Source organism: Pollachius pollachius (assembly GCF_949987615.1).
Source record: "Pollachius pollachius genome assembly, chromosome: 6".
NCBI classification, from domain to species: Eukaryota; Metazoa; Chordata; class Actinopteri; order Gadiformes; family Gadidae; genus Pollachius; species Pollachius pollachius.
In genome coordinates, this window is record NC_136939.1 from 15886264 (window position 1) to 15910981 (window position 24718).

At 45.0% G+C, this 24718-nt stretch overlaps 1 protein-coding gene across 5 annotated transcripts in view; it reads left to right on the plus strand.

The window, feature by feature from the left end:
- The window catches only part of rapgef6 (Rap guanine nucleotide exchange factor (GEF) 6), a 98021-nt gene that overhangs the window by 24103 nt on the left and 49200 nt on the right, over positions 1–24718 (plus strand). For 4 of the 5 annotated variants that reach the window (XM_079738538.1, XM_079738539.1, XM_079738540.1 and 1 more), the window contains exons 5-6: positions 3193–3262; positions 8892–9038. In XM_079738538.1, coding sequence (XP_079594664.1) covers positions 3193–3262; positions 8892–9038 — 217 coding nt within the window. Of the gene's footprint in view, positions 1–3192; positions 3263–8563; positions 9039–24718 lie in introns of those variants that run through there. The other variant, XM_079738542.1, reaches the window with a different exon arrangement.

The following is a 24718-nucleotide window of genomic DNA, read 5'->3' on the forward strand; positions in this document are numbered from 1 at the left end:
CTCATAGTTTTCAAAGAAGCTTGGAACACACACAGAAAGACAGACAGACTCAGACTGACCCGGTAAGCTCTGCCGGGCGGGACCTCCGGTCTCGCCTCAGTGGAGCAGGGATAGAGCTGTCAGACTCTGCCTGACCTCCATGCGGAGGGCTCTACCTGAGACGGCAAAGCCAAGTCTAGTGCACCTCTCTGTGGGTATTCCAGCACACAGCCTTAGCCTAGACCATTCTGAAGCTATAGTTTGTTTGTAGCTGATGAACAGGCATCATTTCCTCATAATCCTGCCCGTGTTGGCATTGCTTTTTACTCAACCCACCAGCAAAGCCAGCAGTTTAGGTTAATGTATTGTTTGCACAACAGAATAGTTACTGTATAAAGAAGGAAATAAACTGTGGCGGTGAGAGGAAAAGCATCTCGTCTAGGCTTAGGAGGCTGGTATATGGTAGACGGTCATATGATATACCAAGGTATTTAGCAATAACAAATGTGTTATCCAATATCATTAAAAATACAGTTTTTCAGACATCTTATGCCTACATTTGTTGTTATGTTGATATGATTTTGGCCAAGTTCTGAAGCAGGATATGTAATGGAAAAGTCCAAAATAAAGTTGTCAATGCCGTTGCATTGTTGAGACGTAAATAGGTTTGTCTGCCAACGACTACTGGCTGGCCTGGGTAGGCGGAGTTCCCCCCTGTTTGAAGTTTTTCAATAATGAGTCTGTTAATTCAGTTTAACCAGTATTATATACAGACTGTATATAATACAGGTTCAACTGAATCAACATAGACTGTATTTAATACAGGTTAAACTGAATCAACACAGACTGTATAAATGCAGGTTAGACTAACTTGCCATATGTGTAGATTGGTGGAAACTATCACAGACTTGGACCACATACCCTAGGCATTTAAACCCAGCAAGACTTGTCTAAGTGGACTCAATGCATTTAAGGCTAGACAATGTCTTACATGCTCAAATGTCTTATATCACCAGCAGCTTACCTTTTACACATTTGTTGATTATTGAGAATTAAAGAAATAGATGCTGCCTTGGGCAATGTCGGTGCTACTACCGGGTTCAAAGGAAGGCGAAGGCAGGAGGTTAGCAGGCAGAGTCCTTTATTCACATCTACAAATACATATTACAATGCTGCTCAGTCGACACCCTGGTGACAGCCGTGTCGTTCACCTGACAAACCCAGTCTCACTGTTGGGGAGTGTCACATATCCCAAACGCCTTAAGTCGGGGAGATGACTCTCTGACAACCCAGGGGAGGAAGTCTGTCTGTGGCTCCGGCCTTTGGACAACCTTGAACTTAAACAGCTGTAGAGGGAGATACCAACGGGTGAGCCGTGCGTGTCCTTTCCTGCCTTGGAGCCACAGGGTCTGAAACGGAGGATGAGTGAGCGTCCCAAGAGGTCGTACGGGGTGGACGTAGGGTGTCCCACGGCCACGCCATCGCCAGAGACTCCTCCCCCGCGATGCTTCACCTCCCGTCCCGTTCTGAGGGCTTGCGGCTTCAATACAGCACCGGCCGGGCCATGCGCTCCACCTCCCGGGGCAGGCGGCCCCCAGGCCTCTGTTCATTCATTTTTGAAGTAAGGGGTGTGTAAGAGCGACTTGGTCCACTGGACAGAATCTCAAGCCCAGGTGAGGTCGGTCATGGGGCTGGGTAGCTCAGAGAAGGCGGTGATGAACCGCATATAGTAGCCAGCTAGTCCCAGGAGTGGCCTCGCCTGCTCTATGGTCTCAGTCTGTGGATGGGCTGCGATAGCCTCTGTATTTTCCACCTGTAGGCGCACCTTCCCGCAACCTAAGTGGTACCCCAATACCATCCCTTCCTCCGTCCATTCACACACTTCATTGGGTGGGCCCCACTGACTCAAGCATCCCCCCCCCCCACCCCCCACCCCTGCATATAATGCTGCCATGTGTCACTATGAATAATGACCTCATCAATGTTGGCATCAGCATACTCGGCATTCGGGTGCAGCAATCTGTCCCTGAGGCGCTGAAAGGTGTCAGGGCCCTTACCCTACGAAGTGGAGAAGGCCGGTTTTTCCTTTGACAGGAGATCGGGGAGACGGCCAATATAGAAAAACGGCTATATTATCCAGTGTTGGAAAAATAAATTGCCATGCCTAATTGATGTCGGAGTTCGTTGACCTGCGCCATTGGATACGCATCAAACTTTGAGACAGTATTATTCACCTTGCGGGAGTCAACACAAAACCGAATATAGCCATCAGAGTTGAGAACCAGTACAAGAGACCAGACACTGTGCGACTCTTCTATTTCCCAGCATAGCCTTTAACGCACTGCCCTTTTTCAGGTGAAAAAAACAGGTCTTTGACAGGAATCTCACAAATATCGTCCCAGGTATACCTCCAGCTTAGCTATGTGAATGTAGAAAAATGGGTCAAAGTTTTCTAAAAAAATAGAAGGGGACATAGGCATGTCCCCTTCCCGCAAAATCTAAATCGCGGTGTCGTGTCGAGTCCATGAGCTTCAATGATTTCAGTGGCAAAAAAAAACCACATCTAACAATCGCGTGGGTCGTCATTTACAAGTCATGTAATATGCCTTGCAAACTATGACCTATATTTTTACATTTACAGACTAAGTAACTCAATTTCCTAAATCAATCAAAGAACCTCCACACCTGACACTTGTCTCCCTGATGCTGTGGTAGATGATGAAATCATTTTTTGTCAAGTATCCACTGGCACCTGTCACAATGCAGGCCAGTACAGGCAGCTGTTGTAAAGGGAGGACCGGGGGGGGTGGATTCCGTTTGTGGCACACACATGCCCCCCCCCCCGCCTGCTTTAATAGGGTGGCCATGGTCAATTTTGAAAAACTAGAGTTGAATTAAATATCTTAACAAAGCCTATCTTTAGCAAATCATCCACACAAACACAAATGTAACAGTATTTTTAGTATTTTTAAATTGCCAACCACGGACAATATAAGGTGTAAGCTGTGAGGAAGTGTAAATGCTATTGTAAAGTCAGCCTTTCATCGTGAGTGTTAAACTCTGAAGAGTGATGTAAATAATTCAGAGAATGTCCCATGCAGATACCATGTGTCCAGAATAGAGTAGGATGGGGTTGTATTGTATTGCTGCTTGTGATCATATGTGTGACTTATGGCTACCTTCTTAATGTAAACGTGTGATTTCTCCCCCCAGTTTTGGCAGACAGTTTGGAGGGAGGCGAGGCTGTGAATGCATCACTTTGGAACCGTCAGAAATGATTGTGGTGAGCAATGTCTTCATCACACACACACACACACATACACACACACACACACACACCCACAAACACACACACGTGTTCATCATGGGGTCCGGCCCCCTGTGTTTCTCTCTTCTCTTCAACAAGGCAGCGGTTCCTTCTTTCCCATCAGCTCCAAAAGGATGTGTCGATGTCACAATGGTTCTCAAGTTATTTCAGACCTCACCAAAGAGATTGAATCCTCTCTATATTCTGTCAGGCCCATCCCTGCTCTTGTGCAAAAATACAATGCCAGTCATTTCAGCACGGCCGACCCAATTAAGGTACAATTCAGCTTTTAATCATACAAATTTGAATTCAATAACATTATATCATAAGCAAACGGAGCACCGTTTAGCCCGCTGATAAATACTAAAGAAGTATCATTCGTAATACCTTAATATGGACTTGTTTGGCACTGAAGTCACTGCAGGTCAAGCCACTACAAACTACAGTATTGGCTGTGAGTACAGTCGGGGATTGGGGGGGGAAATCGATTCACCGGAAAATTAGGATTATTTTGCTTGCGTCATACTTAAACTCTCAGGTTAACTCAAAACAAAGGTGACTATAATGGCTATAGTGGAAGCAAAATAATGGTACCTTCCTTAAGAGGGCAATCGAGTGTATTCGCCAATCTTCAATTAGCAAACTATGTTCTGTAGTGTTCATACAAATTTATTTAAAAAAGGATGACGGACCAGTAAAACCTAAACCCCAATGCTAAGCCAGAAAAAATATTAAATTGCAAAAGTGTTATTTAGTGTTAGTATTTACCAAAACGCACCACATATCGTATTTGCACTCAAAAAACGTAACAGTATCGTATTTTGAAGTCCCTGCCAATTCCAATCCCAGCCATCATGTAGTTCAAAGTTAATTTAGGAATTAGTAAACAGGGGATTAAATGAAACAACGCCTGAGTGGCTGAAGGCCCTGGGGATCCTTCTACTTGGCTTCTATTAGAAGAACAAATGAGATGAGATGAGATCATTAGATGATCAGATCTCTAATGATGCACATGGGTATAAAGTCAGTGTACATGTATATGTATAAAAGAGGGTCTGCGTTATGTGTCTGCCCATTTCACTCACAAATTTAACTCAAACCTCAATCTTTTAAAAAAGCAAGCTCAAACCAAATCTTTTGCATCTTACCTAACTCACCTTTAACCCTATTGTCTGAACGCATCCATAATGCATAAACATAAATATGCTCATGACATAACTATATGCATAATCACTTCAGCCTGCATTGAGAACAACATTGTTGTCCGGTCTATCCGATTTAGCCAAATGACCAAAAAAAATGTTTTTTGCAACTGCTGTCAATTAATCGTATACACGGAAAAAATGATTGTGCCACGGCCAAGAAATGCAAACATTTTATTTTTCTTCGCCTGGAGACCACACCAATTGTATGGGAGAACTAACCAATGGATTGTAGTCTTGTCTTGTTTACCAGGTTCACATGTGGGACTTCAATCTGAAATATGTGAGCCTGGATGGAATGCAACTGGTCTAGCACACAATGTGACACCGCTGCACAGATGGAGCAAGATGCCTTTCGGTGTAGTCTCTGTGAAGTATTTAAACGAGGCAACATACCGCGCCCTAAAACCGAGTCAGAGAATTAAGAAACATTTGAATGGAGGTCTGAAGTGAGATTCTCTTTCCAGCATGGCTCGATTGCAGTAAATACTAGCTGCACAGTTATGTGCTTGTGTGTTCTTTTATATAGGTTGAAGCTTTCTGGACCAAAGTTGGTGTATGCAAATAATCTAAACCAGGGGTCTCCAACCTTTTTTCAACTGAGAGCTACTTAGAAATTCATGACTTAAGCTTCTGTTTGTACACGTGTGAAATTGCAATACCCAATGCTTATCAAAAATAATTCCACATCAAAGGTCCAAGAAAACATTTAACTTTTTCATATACATCACTGACAATTAACATCAGGTCCAAGAAAACCTTACTACTTTACACTTATTCTGGGCCTCATATACATCACTGAAAATTCAAATCAAGGTCCAAGGAAACATTACACTTTTTCATATACATCACTGAAAATTCACATCAATGTCAAAGGAAACATTACCATTTCACATCTTATTATAGGCCAAAAAGTTCAAGGTCCATTATCACCATCTTACAAGCATCTTATTGTACACATGGGACATAAGTACACTAACTCTTTTTAAAAGTTAGTGAGATGACTGGCACTGCATGGAGTCCACCAAAGAGGTGTATGCTGGAGTGTATGCACTCAGGTTCACTCTAATACAGTCATTTAAATGTTCATCTGTCAGTCTTGTTCTGAATTTAGATTTAATGACATTCATGTCAGAAAAAGCAGCTTCACAAAGGTATGTCGAACCAAATAAAGCAGAAATTTTAAGTGCTGCTTGGTGAATGTTCTTATAGTTTTCTGGGTCTACAAGGCTCCAGAAATGAGTGTTGCTGAGACTTAAGCTGAACATGATTCTGGAGATTTATAACCTCCATCTCCATCTCCACAGGATTGACAGTGAACAGTTCAGCCATCTTTTCTGAAATCTCTGTGATGTCTACCTCCATAAAAGGGTTGGCAATGAATGCCACACATGGCTCCAGCTTATCAAAATCCTTGAACCTATCCTCAAACTCCTGGCGTAGCTTTGACATGAGGTCATAATATTTATTGACATCCAAAACAAAGTCAGCCCCTGCATGGCTATCTAACATCTTAACTACTGTTGGGAAGTCTTGCAGTCTTTTGTTTTTCAGTTGCTGGAGGTAGAATGACAGTTTTGCTTTAAAAGCCTTAACAGCACTGATCATGTCAGAAATTGTTCGGTCTTTACCTTGTAACTGGGTGTTGAGCTGATTTGAGTTTCTCTGTCATGTCTGTCAGGAACGCAAGATCAAGCAGCCACTCAGCATCAGACAAAAGTGTAGTTTCCTCCTCTCTTGACTCCATGAAAGCCTTGATTCCTTTCAGCAATGAGCAGAAGTGATGCAGTATTTTTCCTCGGCTCAGCCACCTCACCTCAGTGTGGAGGAGAAGATCACCGTATTCAGCAGACAGTTCCTGGAGGAACAGTTTGAAGCTTCCGTGCTGCTTGGCCTTTGCGCGAATGGAGTTGATGATCTTAATGACAGGTGTCATGACATGATCAAATCTCATGACTTTGGCGCATATAGCCTGCTGATGAATGATGCAGTGATAGTTCACAATTTTAGGAAAGTCCGGGTTGGCCTTGCACAGTGCAATAAATCCTGAGTGGCGTCCTGTCATAGCTGGTGCGCCGTCTGTTGTAATAGACACCAGCTTTTTAATAGGCACGTTATTTTCAACGAAGTACTATTTCACAACGTTGTAAATATCGACTCCTCTGGTTGTGGTTTTTAGCGGAAGCAACGTCAAAAACTCCTCTGGTGAAAGCATCTTCAAAAACCATCCGGACAAACACAGCCATCTGAGCGGTATCAGCCGCATCCACCGACTCGTCACACTGAATGGAAAACCATTTGCACCTTATCATGTCCCGCTCCAACTGACCCACTGCATCGGCAGAGAGTGCAGACACTCGCCGTGCCACTGTGTTAGCACCAAGCTGTATATCAGCGATAGCGGACATGATTTCAGTCTTACTTTTATGGTCCTTGAATAATGTGTCGGCCACCGCTGTCACTGCTTCCTTCACCATCCTGCCATCGGTGTATGGCTTCTTGTGCTTTGTCAAAATGTGCGCCACTTTGAATGATGCCTCCGTGGCTGCGTTGGCTTTCTTCGTCGGTCCGATGAATAAACATTGCTGTTTTTTAAGGGTTGCTTTAAGCGGGTTCACTTTCTCAGTCCGTTGAGTGCTGCCTGTTGGAAAATCCCGTGCAAAGTTACCGTGGACTTGAGTGTGGTGGCGCTCCACGTTACCTCTTTTGCCGACCGAAACACTGCTCCCGCATATGAGACAAACACACTTGTCCTTCACGCTAGTAAAGAAGAACTCGCATTCCCACTCCACATGGAAATTGTATGTTTTCTGCTTGGTTTTCCATCTTTGTTGTCTGTCTAAAGTTCTAGCTAATACCACCAAACTCCTCACTTTAGCTTAGTGAGCATACAACGTCACTCAAGACACACTTTGGCTATATTTGCTTTTTATTCGCAGTTGATAGGCCTGTTATTTTTTGAATTGGAGGGGGTGGGACACGTGAACGTAAGTGAGATGAGGTGCATTTGCTGTTGTCGGAATATTATTTTATTATTATTATTATTATTATTTTTTAACAACTCAGTCGGTCAACCTATCAGGCGAGCTACTGAAAACCTTCCCGCGAGCTACCGGTAGCTCGCGATCGACGTGTTGGAGACCCCTGATCTAAACAGACCGATCTTGGGCGGGTCATGTTCTTAGTCATGTTGAATGTTGATGGTTGGAACATGACTTCCCTTTAAAAAGGACGGATTACATCTGTTATCACTGAAGTTTATAGATATAAGTAACATAGTATTTCTGGCATGGATGTAACTGTTCAAGTTCTGACCTCTGAAATATTAGAATAAATACAGGGAATGAACATGCTTGAAAAAAAGGGTTACAAAAACAAATTAGGAAAGCAATAACCAAATAACAAATGATCCATTAAGAAAGAATGATGATAACACCTGATGATGATGAAGGAATCCAAACGGCAGCGATTTGGATGTGTGCCTTCATTGTAAACATTGCGAGTTCCTTAGAGAAGAACTGGCCATTATGCAACGGCAGAGAGAAAACACATTCCTCGGGCAGCAACAGGCGCTACCGTGACTTGGGCGGACAAATTGTATGGACGGAATCTGTGTGCTGTGCTTTTTTTTTACCTCTGTGCGTGGAGAGGATATTTGTGTATTTACGGTTTCCTGCAGGAAACTGTGGCTTGTGTGTGTGTTACACAAAGAGAGGGAGGAAAAGAGCATGTGCGTTGTGGGTCTGTGAGTGTGTGTGTGTGTGTACAACGTGATGAGCAGCCGTGAAGTCTTGGCTCATGCGCGCTAGAAAAGGAAACCAGTTAGTTTTGTTTCTGAGAACGAAGGGGAATGCACACAGCCCTCGTCTCATTGGCTTTTGTGGACTTTAAAAAGTTTCAAGGTTATAGGTTCCGGTTTTTTGGGGGCTTATTGGATCTTTTGGGGGATATTTTATCTCCTTATTTGTCTTCATTTGAGCACTTTGAACGAGACATCCAGTCCTCCTTCCTCTGGAATTAACATCTTTCATTGATGCAATTGCTGTCCTTATGTATGCCTGGACATCCTGACCAGGGTCAGGATGAGCACCCTGCGCTGGCACCGCATCTCGCTGCTCTGGAAAAGCTGGATGTTCAATCAGGACCCCGCCTCCGCCGAGCCCGGCCTGAACGCAGAACCCGCTCACCCAGAGCCAGACCCGGATCACCGGAGTCCGCCGGGGCGCCTGGAGCAAAACGGCCCGGAGTCCACACACCACAGCTCGGAGCGACGTCCTGACCGGCGCTCGGAAAAACCTGTGGAACTCAAGAGCATCTTGAGGCGGCCCTCCGCCGCGGACTTTGTGACGGGGGCCTCCCAGAACGCTAGCGGTTCTCAGGAGCGTGGCCCTTGTGTGTTGCAGGTGGATAACGGCAGCGAGGGGGACGAGGGGGCCCTGCACAGGGACGGCTCCCAGAGGACATCCCGGCGGCGCTTCAGGAGGGTCAACCCCAGGGGAGAGCGGGAACTCATCACAGACGGACAGGAGCCAGCCCCGTGCTACAACACGGTAAGCCTGCAACTTTCTATGACACACGTGTTGTTTTCGGTTGACAAACCATAAGGTTGTTGTGTGACGCTAACACGTGCGGTTTGTGACATTTGCGGGCTATTTGAGTAACTCATGCTAACAGAGTCTCCTTTTTTATGCTTGAACAAGACTTATAGTTACAGGTCAAAACACTAGCTGAAGGACATAACTGTCACACAGGGGGCAAATCTGTTTAACTTCAGTTAGAAATGCCTTTTGTATATTTGTCCCTTTCTTGTCCGTTTTAACCTTGTATGATGGCATACAATGTGTTGAACGGTCTTTATTTTTCATATGTTTAGTGGGGGGAAAGTATATACATTAAATGTGAGTCATCTGGAAAGTGCCATGAGAGAGGTGTGTGTGTGTGTGCCTCGCTGATAGGATCTGTTTTTCAGTTACAGTTTATACTTATCACCAGTTGCCACATTTGAACACAAACACACACTTACCACAACCAAGCGTGGAACACTTGGATTACACCCATTCTCCTCACCCTTGAGTGATACAAAGGGCTTACATTGACGTTCTCTCTCGCTCTCTTTTCACTATTCCTTCCTTCCCTATTCTATTTCACTTCTAGGTTCACCAGTTTTATGCTCAGTCTAAAGTCACTTTCTCTATTTCAATTATTTTACTACATCATACTTCTGGTATCTTCACTCTACCCTTCTCTCATTCCTTATTCTCCTCCCCAGATTGACCTCAGATTACCCTCACTCAGTTCTTAGTCTCGCTCCCGCTCTGTCTCCCGCTCTCTGTCTCTCACTCTCTCTCTCTCCCACTCTCCCACTTTCTCTCTCTCTCCCACTCTCCCACTTTCTCTCTCCAGCTCTCTCGCTCAATTGTTCTCTCTCTCTCACTCTAACTCTGTCTGTCTCTCGCTCTCTCAGTCTCTCGCTCTTTTGCTCGCTAACTCTCTAGCACTCTGTCTCTGTCTTTCGCTCTCGCTCTCAGTTCTGTCCCTTATTTCCATGTTTCTGGTTAGGGGGTTTACCTTTTTTTAAAACTTTTTTAACTAAGGGGAACTTTCTCCTGCCTCTTTTGGTCTGTGTGTGTTATTAGTAATGTCTGCATAGACACCTGTTCAATAGAAAAAGGGAAATTTCATCAAAGTTCCATTAAAGCAGAAGTTGATTACTAAAATGACATAGTGATGTAGTTCTTATGGTGTTCTTGCAACAGCAGATACTTGTCCACAGAAGTGTACTTTTCAAGAAGCCCAGATGCCAGACAATAAATTAACATTATACACTGAATGTAGAGTTATATTGGCCTTCAACCAAACAGACAGACACGCATGTGATTTCTTAGGAATTGTGTTATGTATGTGTAGATTGTCTAGAGCACAAAGAGAGTATAAGTCACAGCGGACGGAAACTCAGTCACTAACGAACAGCCTGTGGTTAGCCAGCCAGCTAGCTAGCTTCCTGCCCTAGTGCACTACATAGTATGTCTACCTAGTCCCCCTTCCACACACACACACACACACACACACACATACACACACACACACACACACACACACACACACACACACACACACACACACACACACACACACACACACACACACACGTGTCCTTACTCTACATGTAACACACTTGTTACATGCAGAATTGCATGAGCAGATTGTGCGTCCCAGACAGTGCTTGTTACAGTGGGATAGCATGAACATAACTATACTGCTGATATGGTGACCTTGTATTTCACCTTCAATCACCAATCCACTGAGCCGCAAGGCTGAATCCTGACTGCAGTATCCTTATGAAGTCTTATAAGATAATACTGAATTGATTTTGGATCAATACTTTTATTCAGCATGTTATTTTCTTTGTTTGATCTACGTTGTGTTTGGTTGCTGATAGGATTCTGATCCAGAATTGAGAGCTTTCTTGATCACCTTCCAGTTATTTCCTACACTGACCATTCACTGATGCTGCCACTTCCTCAGTTCAGTCCGTGGTATACTGCTTGGGGAAGGAGATCAAGTGTGTGTTCTTTGCATTTGCACACTGTGGCTTATTTGGATGTACCGGTCTTCCCTGTCCCTCGCTTTGCTTTAAAGGTCCTTAATCAACCAGATCTGCAGTAGCCCAGACTAGGGGCTCGCGACTGTGACTGTGCCCCTTCCCTAACGGGTAGTGGAAGGGGAGAGATCTGTTTGGTGAAACTGGATGATGGGCAACCTGGCTACTCTTCCCTCATCACTGATCAGCCCCACTGCTTGGATGTCTCCACATGAGGTGACAGCATGACGTCACCACGGTGAAGGGACAGCCCGATGTCACCAATGTGAGGTGACAGCATGACGTCACCACTGTGAGCTGACATCAGAACGTTGGACGCCTGACCTTGGAACCATAGAAAGAAGTGTGTGCGTTCCATTTCTGTCACCACATTCTTCCTTTAGTTTGTGTGCCATGTGCATGCGCACGTGTGTCTCCAAATTGGACGTTCCTGGCTTGCCGTCTTCCTGCCTACCCACGAAGCCCTTGGGACATCTGCGCCATCATTTGATCCCATTCTATCACTGCATGTGTTGCAAGCTAGGTCCCATGAGGGCCCCAGTGAGACAGATAGAAATCCAAAGAGATGTACAGATATGGACAAAACAACTGATGGCAACCAAACGCCAAGAATCGGTTGACAATTTCTCAAATTGTCGCCAATGGCCACCTTGCAACCTTAACTGTCAAGCCCTGTAGTTGGACATTTTGGTGTGTATCATTTGTCATTCTCAGCCAAAGGTGTATGTGTTTGTGCGTGCGTGCGCTCTATCATGCGTATGGAGTACACTGCTGCACTATCTTCTGCAGTTGTTGTTGCTGCTTCCTCTGGAGTGCTGCTAATTTTAGGGATTACATCAGCAGCACTAAACTGGCAACCTCACTGACCCACCCCTCCCCCCCCCACCTTTCTTCTCCTCCTCCTCCTCCTCCTCCTCCTCCTCCTCCGCCTCCTCCTCCTCCTCCTCATCCACTCTCATTCCTTTCCTGTATCTCCTGACCTTCATTTCTGCCTTTGCTCCGCTCATTCCATCATGCATCTCTTTATCCCTCAAACTGCTTTCCTCTAGCTCCTCTCTTCCTTTTCACCCTCTCGGTCCCCTCCTTTCCTCTGTCCTCCCTCTCTTTGTTTCCCCTCTCGTATCTTTTACATTTGTATCGCATTTTTCTGACAATTCCTCCTGTATCACACTCACCCACACACATACACGTCCCACAAACATACACGTCCCAGACACATAGGATTCCCACACAAATACGTGTTCCACACACACACGCGTCCCACACACACACACACACACATAGACACACACGCACACTTCTTCCAATAAATGTATCTAGGCCTTTATATATTGATCAGTAGTTTATATTGGACATGGACATTATTTGTGGGTGTACATGCCAGGGCACGCTTGAACTATAAAGTAAGCAACCTCTATAATCCTCCGGTTTGCTGTTGTGTTTTCCATATAAAGGCTTTAATAGAGTTTTTAACCACTGTAATTTCAGTTGGAAGATAGATCAACAACATTTTTCCTTCTTAAACTCAATAGCTCGTGGAAAAAGAGAATCGTTCGAAACTCTAATTGATATCAGCGCGGTTACAGAATGAGGTCTTGATGAGGTCTAATAAAGTCACCAGCACAGTGGTCGGTGAAATGGTTAGAGATTATATGGACCATATAGTTTGAGTCTGTTGTTTGTGTTTGTAAGTGCATTGATGAGTGGTTTCTCCACAAGGAAGCAGGTCTAATTAATCTGTTAAGAGAGCATGCAGCTGTTTTTGCAGGAGTGTGAATTGTGCCACATATTTGAAGTGCTTCAAAAAAATTAACTAGAATAATGTTGTTTTAACGGAGCGAAGCATATGGAGCACAAAACTTGGCTTCAAATATGACAAGTCTATTTTTTATGCAGAATGTATTTAACATTTGTTGTGTAAGAGTCGTCTCAAATATTCCTTTTCAATTTTAGGTCAATTAAATGTTCTAGCCGCTACTTTAAGGCTTACAAAACAATTGGCCTTGCTGTCCCCTGGTATAAAGGCTTGTTAAAGTATATTTGAAGCTTTTGATGCTCCTGAATGAGTTTCCTGGCATACTGCGGGAAGAAAGTCCATTATAAACCTAGATATTAGGGGTGTAACGGTACACAAAAGTCACGGTTCGGTACGTACCTCGGTTGAATGGCCGTAGATCAGCAGCAATGAAAACACCAATAAACTTGGTTATGGCATTTGCATTTCTGAATTCCCAGACAGGGGTTGTTGAAATAGTGTCGTGAGCTGGGTTTGCACAGCTCGTTTTTTTTTCCACAGCAACAGTGATAGTAACACCTGGATGGTGCCTTTTCCAATGCGTGTGCTAGGGATGTGCATAACTGGCAAAAATACTATTCGATATTCGCTGAGAAGTATTCGAATAATATTCGAAAATCGCTCAATCAAGAACCCCCCAAACATGCACGCACGCACCTCGGATACACGCACACACAATGACACAGGGAGAGGTTTTTATGATTTGTATGAAATCAATCTGTTTATTTCAACAACTGCGCCATCAACATTCAACATCAAAATTATTTCAACGTGGGCTTAGGCAGATAGACCTACATGCGCCGAAAACGGATCGCTATTTATTTATTTAATTATTAATTATTAATTTATTTTACTGAACACAGCCTGCATGACGGTGAACTAGACACGTCAAAAATGTAACTTCACACGGTGTGTCTTTCTACAATTTATTTGTTAACAGCATTCGTAGTGTTGATCAGCAGAGAAATAGTCCGCCAAAGACGTTGGCGTCGCTTAGCAACGAGGACGCTATTCACCACAGGAAGTTGTGAAGGCCCACACAAGTCAACGGAGCGTTCAACAGCATTGAGAAGAGCCGTGTAATAAATAGCGATAGACACATTCATTATTCGATATTCTACGTGACTCCAACTATTCGACGATCGTTTGCCGCTATGTATGCCACATTTATGTACCGTGGTACACCTCTGTAACCGCTCCGAAGTGCCTGTACCGTGACGGTTCGGTACAAATACGTGTACCGTTACACCCCTGCTAGATATGATATTAATATAACTTTGGTTTATGATAGTGAAGTTGTAAATGTAGTCAAGTCGTGGAGGATTCCCTATTAATCTTTCCTTGGCTCTCCTTCCCTCACCTCGCCCTCATTTTGTCCTTGTTTCCCTTTCAATCTTTCTCCCTTTTCATCTCTGTTTGTATCTATTGTTCTCTCTGTCTCTGACCGACTCTGTCCCATATGCGTTTATGCCACATTTTTGGTTTGGGTTGGTCTAATGCGCACCATCTAAATATACATACATTCACCCATATATCCTTAAAGCATTCCAGCAGTCCAATCTGCATTCGCAGAGTAGATGTCAAAAAACAACCCAACCCAGCCACATGTTTTAGCTTTAAGTAGATCACCTACATGCAAACCAAACAAACCCCCTTTTCCCTCCACTCAATCCCCAGACTTCTGTGAACCAGCCACTAGCTTGGCTGTCATTCAGAGTTCACTGTAGACCATGACATAGAGACAACATACAGTAACACAGTTTAAGTGTCTGTTTGTGTTTTGGTTACACGGTTTGATTTGCTGCTCCCACAACCATCCACAGTCAACGCACGCACGCACGCACACACAGGATGTGCTTCCTCTTTGGTTACTTTTTTTCCGAGCTCGCATTCAGACAGACGAGGAAACCATTGAGACAGACAGAGAGACGTACAGTCATGGTTAACCGTCGGAAAGGTAAGCAGAACAGCGGATTTGTTACAAGACAGTTCTCAGAAGATGCAGTCTGCCTCCTCATGACCGCCAGAGCCCAAACCATTGTCAGATCCGGTATCTCACAACAACCAACTGAATTTGTGCTCTCCTTGCTACTAACTGCTATTTTATATGCACACACATATTGTGGGGATGTCCTATTTCTCCAGATATTTCTCGCCATCTATCCCACTCCCTCCCCCTCCATCTCGTTCTCTCTCTCACGCACACTCCCTCCCTCCTTGTGTACACAGTGCTTCTCTATGAAGGCAAGGCTCCATGTGCTCCAATCTGATTGGCTGTGCAGTAAAAGGATGATGTCATTGCTACCCAAACAGGAGGGTGGGAGGGCGGTTGGTGGTTGAGAAGGGTAGACACACTCCGAGAGGGAAAACCAGCCTCCTCTCATTAATGAATCACAGAGGGAGAGACACGCACGCACGAAGGCACACACACACACACACACACACACACACACACACACACACACACACACACACACACACACACACACACACACACACACACACACACACACACACACACACACACACACACACACACACACACACAAACCCACACACATACATTGGCTGCAAATCATGGAAATGTGAGAGCCAAGAAATTGGGGTGAGGTTATAAGAGTGGCATAATAATAATGCAACATTAGAAGGTTATGATCCATTGCTGCTTGCTGCCAGCTAAATGTGTGTGCGTTTGCATGCATCGAGATGTGCATGTGTGTACAAAGAAGTGTGCATATGAAGAGAGGAAGAGATTTTGAGTGAGTTAGTAAGCATGAACAGAGCAAGTCAGGGCATGATATCAGGAGATACCAATCAAATAATAAATGGAGTGAACTCAAAATAGCATATGGTAGGTGCACCAGTGTGTGCATGTGAGCGAGTGCATGCGTGGACAAGGAAATACTAATCAAAGAGAGAGGGTGAAACTAAGAGAGCCATACTCTCCCTTCCAGATTACCTGGCAAATTGGAGCTGGCAAGTCTGCTCGGCTTATTATGAGGATGGACACACCTTGCCCCAATCTTCCCCTCCCGCTGTCTCTGTCATCACTTGCAAAACTATATGCAGCTTTACAGTTTTGAAGGAAGGCGAATAAAACCAAGAACGTTTTTTGGTGATTGTTGAAACCAAACCCATATTGGTGGAACCTTCTGAAATGCGGCAACAATTTTTGGCTGAGAATTCTGCAAATTGAGTGCAGTTATTGATCTGACATGCATAATACATTTAAAATAAGGGGATTCAAGTCATACAAACAGAACTGGTCACTAGGTCCTCGACCACATGTAAGCATCCATGAGATGGTAAATGTTCTCCACACGATCATCATCATGAAATGTAATAACCTTGATGAATGTCCAAAACGGCCCCACCCCTCGGCTTCTCCCCGCTGCGCTGAGCTAACGCGCGGCTACTTAGCCCGGGTTGGCTGCTGCTAGCCCCCTGCCTGCTCGCCGTTTGGCTAATGGCTTTAAATAGCACGTCATTAAGTACCATGGTGGTAATGGTGTCACTGTGCAGTGATTTGTAACACGCTATAATAAGAAGGGTCAACCAAGGAAAATCTTGAAATTCGGCCGACTCTACGACCAATCGATTGGTCTAAAAATCTAGATTGACCTAATCAACCAGTGGTTGCCAAAATATCATGTGAGTGTCTCGTTGGAAGATTCAATGCTAGATTTGGTTCTGTGTTTAATATTATCGGTTCCAATGCGCTGTGATGCGTGCCAAGGTGCTAATTCTGATACGTTCGTACTCCAAGCGTTGACGGAGCATAGCAGACAGTGCCTACCATTTTTAGAATGCTAACACACCTTCTTGACATGGTGACAATAATTTTTGGCGAGTAAATGTTCTGTAGGTAGAAAATTAAGTTGTGATACCAGGGTGTTTTGACCACCTGTCTTCCAAATAGTACAGTTTATTAAACAATACGGTTATTATAACCGAAACTACAGTCTTGTATTTTTTTTTCATAATACATTTTATATCTAACACAATATAACAAATTTAAAATGCATCAATTTGCGTATCACACATCACGTCCCTTTCGAAAAGAATGGCCAAGAAGCGTTTTTTCCCGGGAACATCAGCGTCTGTCGGAACAATGACAACTTGGTTGAACAAGTGCATATTGATCAACCAATCGACCAACCGACCTGAACTTGACAGCCCTTGTAACAAGCGTTCCTGGATCAGCCTCATGCAGCATGCATCCCCACCCCCGTCCCTATGTGAATCAAACTGGGATGCTTTTTGTGTTCTTTTATAATCTACTGGTTTGGGGTGGGGAGGGGGGCTGTTTCATTTATGCTCTCCCACCCTAATTCACCTCTAATATAGCTCTGTGTCTACAGAGAACGGATGGGGGAAGTGAACGGGGTTGCTTCCATACGTTCAGTAGTTTTATGTTACAGCCGGATCAATAGAGGTGCTGCCTCCCACTTTCCCCTCCTTTCCCTTCTGTCTCCATCTCAATCTCCCCTCGTCCACATCCATCTAATGCAGTTTCCATAGCTCTCCCCTGGCACCCTCCCTCCATCCATCTTCTTTCACAGCCCTCCCTCCTCTCTGCTCTCCTCTTCTCCCGGCCCCTCCCTGCCTGTTTTTCGCTCGCTGCACAGGTGATGTCATTCTTTTTCAGCTGGGATCTCCACCCTCCCTCTCCCTATTCCTCTCTCTCCCTCTCTCCTCTCCCTCACACGCACACTCTGTCTTCCTCCTCACATTAGAGGGGCTGGCTCTTTGTGGCTAAACAGCCAATCCGCGGAGGAAGAGGAGGAAAGTGCAACACTGGGAGGAAAGCTTATCCTCGGGATAGCAGAGCAAGGGCAGCTTCATCGCCCTCCTCCCCTCTCACCCGTCCTGCACACCTGCTCCTGTGGTTCCTACTCCAGCACTTGCAGCAGTGTCGGAATTTTCCGGACACATTTTAATGCACGCGCGCATGCCACCTCGGGAGATGGCTAAGGAGGAAAAAGAGGAAGAGAGTTGCTGAGAGACAGACTGTCGGACAGAGAGACGGGAGTGTTCCCCACTTGGGGGAGATGGGAACCAGGGAGGGCACCGGGTGACTGCAAGCCTGAGGAGGAGGATTCCCCTGGGGTTCTGCTGACACAGGCCTTTGTCTTTTTGAATTGTTTCTCCGGATCTACTTCATCTCTACGGGAACCTTTCGATTATTTATATGAAGAGAGATTAAAGTAGTTAATCACAGGGCTCACCAGGTCGGAGCTTGGTGATCCTTTCCACTCGCGGGGCGAGGAAAAGCCCGGGTCTACCTGTGGCCGGCAGGTCTGCCCAACTTGAGCTCCAAGTTTGCGCGTGACGGCGCTCCCTTGTGCGTGTCCCCCACCCAGATCTGGGCTGTCAGCCTTCCAACACACTGGATGTAGCGACCCGGGAGGAGGCAGGTTCCGTCTGACGCCTGGAGCCCCTCTCTCTGCGCGGGCTGCCCGGATGCCTCCACCCCCCACTGCCGGAGGGTTTCTGTCTGCGCTGACGGAATAAACCGCAAACCCGCTGCTGTCGGCCGTGCGACAACATTCAGGATTTATACGGGCTGGTGTTGTTTGGAGGGAAATTCCCTTTCTCAAGTCCACCAAGGCTCATCAGAATAAGAGCAGAAGGCGGGGGACCACCTCGCAGCCTCCACTGTGGGGGATGGGTTTATTTTGAGGCTTTATTGACCTTTTTCTTTTTTGTGATATTTATCAATTTTATTTTATTTAATCTGCGGTAGAACGAGAAGGGAAACTTTCCATCTCTCGCTCCATTCCCTGTTCCCGTGGAAATGGCTTTCCTCGTCCGTTGCTATGCCAACTGCTTGCAGCCGTGGTCCTCTAAAGTAAGCGATGTCGTAATGCTTTTTTTGGCCATGCACTGCTGTCTCAGGTTGCGCGCCCGTGTCTGTATGTGTGTGCGTGTGCGTGTGTGAGAGAGGGTGATAATGGCAGCGAGGGAGAGAGCAAGATTGCCATTTTTGTCGTATGCAAATTAGCCATGATCAATGCTTAGTTTGAACAACATGACTTGGCTTGTACTGGTTTGGCTGTACATAGGCATTGTGTTTTTAAAATGTACTTACTAACTATCCATGCTGCTCACAAGTGAGGATTCAGCTTGGTTAGGATCAATCATTTTGTATTTCCTTTTTAATAATTCAAATAAAATCTGCACCTTCTGCTTATATATAGAGTAGGTAGTTCGACTTCCAAGTATTCATTATTACTGACGTACCATTAGGGTAAGTGGGAAAGTGCTATCTAAGTGGCTTTTCTAGGCAACAGATTAAAGATCTTCCCAACATATAAGACCAATAAGACTTGTATCATAGAAGGCAGCAAGCCAGAAACCACTTGCAAAGTTCTGTGACAACTAGGCCTGCTCGTTAACTATTCACAATAAAGTTAATATCGCAAGAGCATGTTCCATATCTTTTAGGGCTTAAGCACAGTGGGAATAATTACATCACTCTTTGCCAAGTGCAGTTTCAACCATTGGAAGACAGTTTATTTCTCAACTGAGTTCCATCAGAGAGCAGTGAATGGGTGGAGCTTGCAAAGAAAAACACTGGGCTAAGGCTTCAGAATTACTGTCCTAGTTCAAAGCTGCAAGCGGCATGCGGCTGAGTGCTAGTTCTTGTTGTTCTGCGCTTCCTTGCTGAGCCATTTTGTAAAAGAAGTTCAACCACAGCAGCACTGAAGTGTATGTGTACAATTCAGTGTATAGTTTTAAGTTCCTTCTCAACCTCCTCTCTCTCTGATGGCACAGTACAACATAGAGAGTAAGTGAAGTTCCATTCACTGTGGTTTCTGGTTGGAATGAGCCCAAATCCTTGACTATACTTTTTCTTGGGACTTCCTTGGCCTTTTCCATTGTGTTGTTGCCCACCCTTTGCAAGACAGAGCGAGTCAGAGAGAATGGATGAAATGACCGAAAATGGTTTGAAGGAAAGGAAAAAATAAAGGAAAAAATAAGAGTAACATCTCTCAGCCCATTTGGACTTCGATTCGGCCATTTCATTCATTAATCTAATTTGCTTATTTTAGAGAAGAAAAATCATTTTATTTGCTCAGTTTTTGTGCCTCTATCTCCAATAATATAGCTAAACTCGGATGGCTTTATTCTGTGTCTGGGGGGCTGATGGCTCAGGCTGTTTGTATTGAAATATTGACTGTTCAGATGGCACTTTGGCATCAGATGACAGTGACTCATGCACTATGTAGGACAGCGGAGCTGCTCCATTAGGTCAGTGGGCCAATTGTTGTTGTATTCTACGATATTCAGAGGTTTCAATTGATGCATGTCTTCACAAAAAATGTAATGTAATTATGATGATAATTATAATAACAGGGTATGATTTTTAGTAATCGTAGTAAGTGTTTCTTTCTTTCTAATTCTGTTCTACAGCCCCTCTGCCGCCAAAGCACCTATGAGGCTTTTATCTTCTTTTTTTTGTGTGTGTGTGGCATATCAGTGCTGACGCCGGGCAAGAGAGACAGACGGACACAGCAGACATTTCCCAGCTTGCTATTTTAAGTTTCAATTCATGATTGGAACATGGTGGTTTAATTCCGTGCATTGGGAATGAAAAACTCCTCTGTTGTGCTGGAATGCCATGGAACCAGTATTGATTTTTTATTTGTTTTTTTATCCTTTTGTTGAACAAGAGATATATAAAACATATTTATGTCCATACAACCTCGCTTACCTCTCTTTTTGAAGCCAGGAGTTTAGCTGGAGGTTTTGGCTGTCTCTCAGTGTGTCTCATATTCACCACTGAAGCAGATAAGACAACAGGCTACATTTAGCCGCTGAGCCCTCTATTGACTGGAAGAAGAGAGATTAATTACTCCTTCATATCAACTATCGACTGTTCAGTGCAGCCATCTGATTAGGTCAAGACCGCGCGGGAGTCATGATTCACAAGTTTCACAACACACTTGATACTCAAGGTTGATATCATCGGTTACAGACTTAAGTCACATATAAAAGGAAGGGTTTCCTTTGTTAAAGATTTACTTGATTAAGGTTGTAACAGTTCTGAATCGAGTGCCGAATCCTCGATGCAACCGCCCACGGTCCACAGGCATTGTTCTAGTAGTAGTGTTATAGTAAAACAAATAGGGCACGGTCATAGATGCTTGGGTTTGAACTCCTAACCCAAAAGTTCTGGGTTTAAGCCCCAAAGCCTAACCCCTTCTCGTGCACATCCTTCATAACCTGTATCTATGCCAATAATACACACTAAATAACAGTATCTGCTCAATGACCACGTAGCTGACCTTTGGTGCAGATTGTGAAACACCTCTGCCTCTCAGCATCGGCCTTGACAGATTTAGACGTCCTAGTGTGACTGATTGGCATACTAGGACGGACATGCTGCTAGGATGTCAATACAGAGGGGCCTTCTGCTAAACGAGTGAGAGAAAGGGGGAAGAGCGGGACACAAGGAGATGGAGACCGAGATGGGTTGAGGGACAAGGTGCAAAAGACTGAGACGAGGGACAGTCGGAAAGAGGGAGGGAGAGGGACGGAGACAGAGAGGGAAAAAGAGACAAAGAAACGAAACAGAGATTCAGATGGATGAAAGAATGTGTATGTGTTAGGAGGCGGTGGTGCTTTTAGGAGGTCTGGAGGAGTCTAGAGTATCAAATGCACAGGAAGTGGGGGTGATAAAGATCGATATGGGCTGCATTAGGCTCACCCAGACCAGGCAAGGCCAGGCTACGCCACACACACACACACACACACACACACACACACACACACACACACACACACACACACACACACACACACATACATATATATAGTCTTTCTTTCTCCCTCTCTCTGTCTCTTTCTGTCCCTCTCTTTTTGTTTGCCTTTTTCAACGGTTCTGTCTTTGCCTGTGCTACGAAAAGCTCAGTCTTCCTGTATCCCTCCTTGTCTCCCTCTCTTTCCCTTTCTGTTTTTTTTACACACTGAGCGTTTAGCATCAAGCTGACGTTAAGCGTCCGTTTGGTAGCATGCAGCAAGCTTGAGGTCAGAGGGGAAGTGCATAAAGGTCAAGTCTCACTTCAATTGGAATATATGGGACTAACCCATATCTCTCAATAATTAACCTTCTTTCCTGATAGGCGAGACACACGTCTCACGACATCCCCTCATGTCTTCATATTCATATGATCTCATCCATCCATATGTGAAATAATTTGTGCAATTGACTGTGAATGAACATGTTACTGCTACATTTTTTACAAAGAAGAATTGTTGAGCAAGACTGTGCCTTTTCTGAAGACAGTCTTGCTACAACGTGAACACCGTATAGAACAATAGCCTTAGCTGAATAACCCAAGCTACTATAAATAAAAAGGTGCTCATCTTGGGGCGAAACGCTAAAAAGGGTTCAAATACCATGGCTGTCAGAAAGCCATTCATTCTCACACGGAAAGTAAAGCAATTGAAACTGCTTATAAGCACCACCAGAAACTCTTCATATCTGCGGCCAAATACTAATTATATTTATATCTGCGGCTGTAAAGCCTGTACCTGCCCTGTGTTTCAGGCAGGCCAAAACAAGCGCTGCATACTATCTATGTTTGCACCTCCAGCTGGAGAAGAATTGGAGTCACAGACAGTTGAACGACGGGTGGGGCCATCGTGAATTTCAGTGTCACACAGAACCCATCTATTTTGTCATTTGACTGCAGTCGTCTACCTGCATCAACCCACAGTCACACTATCACACATTCACAACAACACTGTCCCCTCGTCCTTTTTCCCAATCTTCCTCTCCCAGAGACTGATGAGCACCACTAGGACCCGCTGGCATGACCCTCCAACAATCACATCTGATTGGTGTCCGTAATAAAGGTCTCCTTCAGTGTCACTCCGTCACTCCTTCCCCCCACCCCCCAAATTCACTTTGGGGAGGGGCTCTTTGGAGGCAGGGGGCTTTGGAGAGAGGGGCTCTTTGGAGGGAGGGGTTCTTTGGAGGGAGGTGGCTTTGGAGGCAGGGGGGCTCTTTGGAGGGAGGGGGCTTTGGAGGGAGGGGGCTTCAGAGGGAGGCCTGAAGCAGATGGATACTTTAAAATCTAGCTCACTCAGGATGGTTTCTCCACATTGCCTACCCTTGCGTTGGTTGTTCTTTGATGGTCTACTTCATTGAAAGATCAATTCTACCGACCGAAGCCACTGCATCAGTACATCTCTCTATGTGTGTTCGGTCTTGCTTCTGGAAAACAACTGAATTCTATGCATGTGAATTCTATCCACTGCCTGCTATGATCTGATAATGAAGAACTTGTCCCTAATCAAACACTCGAGGTCTGCCTGCATTTCCGACCGCAAACGATTAGAGAAGTTCAGAAGTGGCCCGTCAAGTGTTAGACGAGCAAAAACCCGTTTGAGTGGCCCACTTGCTCTTCCATGTTCTTCCTGTATTTCTCTGTCTGTCTGTCTGTCTGTCTGTCTGTCTGTCTGTCTGTCTGTCTGTCTGTCTGTCTGTCTGTCTGTCTGTCTGTCTGTCTGTCTGTCTGTCTGTCTGTCTCTGTGTATGTCTCTCTCACTCTCGCTCTCTCGCTCTGCCTCTCTCTCGCTCTCTCTCTCTGTGCCTCTCTCTCTCTCTCTCTCTGCCTCTCTCTCCCTCTCTCTCTCAGCCTCTCTCTCTGCTTATCCTTCGACTTTTCTCTGTCTCTCTCTCTCTGCCTCTCTCTCTCCCTCTCTCTCTGCCTCTCTCTGCTTATCCTTCGACTTTTCTCTCTCTCTCTCTCTCTCTCTCTCTCTCTCTCTCTCTCTCTCTCTCTCTCTCTCTCTCTCTCTCTCTCTCTCTCTCTCTCTCTCTCTCTCTCTCTCTCTCTACATTTACATTTAGGGCATTTAGCAGACGCTTTTATCCAAAGCGACTTACAATAAGAGCGTTTCTCTCTCTCTCTCTCTCTCTCTCTCTCTCTCTCTAATAACTATCTCTCTTTCTCTCGGACTCAGGTCTGGCCTCGCTTTGACAAACAGTGAGGTCAGGGTTCTTTTATTAATAATAATAATACTAGGATTTGTTTAGTGCTTCTCAAGGGACCCGAGGATGCTTGACATATAGCAGACGTAACAGAATATTAATACAGGAACAGAAAAGATATTGCAGGTTGCCGAGGACAGCGGAATAGACCATTGGCCCTGGTTGCGACGTTTCCCCCTTGGCAGTAAAGAGTCGACCCCCTTGTCTGATCTGGCTGGGCTCTGTGCTGAGTCTGCCAGCTGCTGGCACCTGATTCCCCCTAGTATGCCAACAGGTGATAAGTCACTTCAGAACTGTGAAACGACAAACTCCTGCCTTTTTTTAGTTTGTTTATATGCTGCTTCCGCACAGCATTGCATTCCACATTGCATTTTATCGATTGACAGCCCTTGTCAAATACAATTGTATCCGCTAGCAAGTTAGACAAACATACACACAGTAGTAGAATTGTTTTCCTGAAGATAATATTCAAGACTATTTGTGTTTTCGTCCCCATTCCAGCCCCCAGTGGCTCTACTCTGCTCATCCATGCACATATCCATAATTACACTCCATCTGTCTCTGACACTAACACGCGCACTGTAGCAATGTTGTCGAGTGTTGGTGACTTTTGCTGGGAGCCTCCGACACCAGGACACAGGGTGATGGGGTTTAAACCGGTTAGTTGCAGAGTGGACAATGATAAATAGAGCCGGTGTTGCGTGCTGCCATGTCTGAGTGTGTGTGGTGATGGCTGGGTTACCATGTGAACGTTGAGTCTAATCAGCAAGACCCAGGCCAGTTGAGGCTGCTTAAACCAGCCATCAACCCCTCAAACACCCACGTACGC